At 40.9% G+C, this 2,067-nt stretch overlaps 1 protein-coding gene across 2 annotated transcripts in view; it reads right to left on the bottom strand.

Moving 5' to 3' along the window:
* The window catches only part of LOC107083702 (ankyrin repeat domain-containing protein SOWAHA-like), a 49,854-nt gene extending 48,019 nt beyond the window's left edge, over nt 1-1,835 (bottom strand). Inside the window, exon 1 of one of the 2 annotated variants that reach the window (XM_015373120.1) lies at nt 1,564-1,835. In XM_015373120.1, the coding sequence (XP_015228606.1) occupies nt 1,564-1,696 (133 nt within the window). In that variant the 5' untranslated portion in view covers nt 1,697-1,835. The remainder of the gene's footprint in view (nt 1-1,563) is intronic. The other variant, XM_015373119.1, reaches the window with a different exon arrangement.
* Nucleotides 1,836-2,067: the final 232 nt, after the last annotated feature.

The following is a 2,067-nucleotide window of genomic DNA, read 5'->3' as shown; positions in this document are numbered from 1 at the left end:
AATTCTGACTTTAATCTCAGAATTCTGAGCCATGCAGTGGGGGAAAAAATCCCAATTTTCCAAAAATAAGAGCATTACAATAATCGATTAATCATATTTAATTGAACAGTTTAGGCCCTAGAAACAGAACTAAAGAGAAAACTAGAAATTTTGGCTATGCAACCAAATTCAAATCCATCGTTATACGAAGGCCAGATTGTTCGGCCGACCATGTCATAGCAAGCCACCATGGTCTGTTCGAATTCAAAGACAAATGCAATTTCCATCCGGTTGGAAGGACAGGTCCGCTGTATCCTCCGTAGCCCTGGGTATCCCATGATTCATTGGGAGTCTAAGCAAACTGGCTGCTCCGTGCTCATAGGAAAAAGGGTAATGGTTTCGAACAGTGGTAAGTATTGTAAGTACTGCGTAATACAAGTATGTGAATAGTTTTGTCTGAAATTAATGAAAATAGTCGTTTTAAATGGTTATAGAAAAAAAAGAAAATTAAAAACAATCGACTAGACTTTGTTTCCAAGTTTGAAGACATCTTGCTTCCCATCCATGAAGCTTTTTCAATTTTTTTGAAACCTGGTTTCGTGGTACCGTCTGAGCTGTAGCTGCATGCAGCGACTGAAAAAAATTTCACACAGTGTATGCCCGGCTTTACAGAGGAATCTTATGAGGGAAGATAATTCATTTCTAATTGCATTTATTAGTCAAGAAGTGCAGCTGTGTTTTGAAAGTGAAAACGCATTTCTACAAAAATGAAAAACACATTTGCTTACCTTAAAAGTCTTAAAAGTATTCACGTTAACTGACATTTATAAAGGTAAACACATGCATATGCTTTTATTGTAAGTAATCTTACAATAAAAGCCTTAAAAAGGTTTAGATGTATTTTCCAGTAGCTTGCAGAAGTATTTACTTTGCTTACATGGTTGTACTTGATCTGTAAACATCAATGTGACGTATTACGATTTCATCTGATTGAGCAACAGCAAGTGAACCAGAAGCATTGGACCCTGGAAATCATTTTCTTTAACTGGAAAAATTGTGTTATTTCTCAAACTGTTGCAGTTTGAAGGAACATTTCCATCCAGTTACACAATCCCCATTAGTCACTGGAAGCCAAATATGAAAAAGAGCTGCTAGATGCAGGACTGACTTACATAATCCGGAGATATGGATAGTTTTTTTTTTTTTATCAGTCTTGTCTGTAGTGATCTCAGAGTTGCCTTTAGAGAGGGGAGGGGGTTTCATGTGACACTGCATTTTGCTGATGGGTCCTCAATGCTGCAACCAACGAACTCGTGGGAGGAAATGACACAATTCCTGTTGGAGCTGAGTTGGGGGTGTGAATGGGAGCCTTCTTAATGCTAACCAGATGTCGGTTTTACAAACAGACACATTTAAAGGACAGAAAACAATGCCGTTTATTGGAGATGACTGAGCGCGAGCAGACAGACGCACGCGGGCGGGCGGCTCTTTTATCCTCAATCGAAATGCCGCGCGGCCGCCTCCCTCCTCGTCATCACCCCGGTGGTCTCAGCTACATAATGTGACATCATGGAGTCTACTTACCGCGGAGCTGCGGCTCGCTGTGGCCAATGAAGGGCTTGAATGTCTTCAGGATGTCAGCGTTTCTCACTCTGCCGGAGTTCCCACCGGCAGAGTAGAAATAATCCAGCAGCGACTCTTCGCTCACATCACCCATCCTGGAGAGCCCGGCACTTTCTATCCCCTTTTCCGCGGCTATATTGGCCTTTTTTCAGAGCTTTTTCCACTCTGCCATACCGTTAGGATAATTAGCTGTACTACATGTCTAAACTTTACTCCACCCAGAGGAGCTGCGCCTCCTTCTGTTTAACCCTTTAAAGACACCTCCCTCCCATGGATGACTCCCCCACCGTATGACGGAATTATAATGAACTCCCCAAAATGTGTCTGAACAATTATGCGGAAGAGGAGTATGGCTACTGTAAAGAAAAAATGTAAAAGATTAACTGATTTTTTATCTTTTTTGAGGTTGATATAATAAAAAGTCAGAATTGTGACTTTAATCTCAGAATTCTGAGATTAAAGTCA

Source organism: Cyprinodon variegatus, unplaced genomic scaffold (assembly GCF_000732505.1).
Source record: "Cyprinodon variegatus isolate N-32 unplaced genomic scaffold, C_variegatus-1.0 Scaffold81, whole genome shotgun sequence".
Taxonomy (NCBI): Eukaryota; Metazoa; Chordata; class Actinopteri; order Cyprinodontiformes; family Cyprinodontidae; genus Cyprinodon; species Cyprinodon variegatus.
The sequence above is the reverse complement of the archived record's forward strand: the minus strand, read 5'-3'. Positions and strand labels throughout refer to the sequence as shown.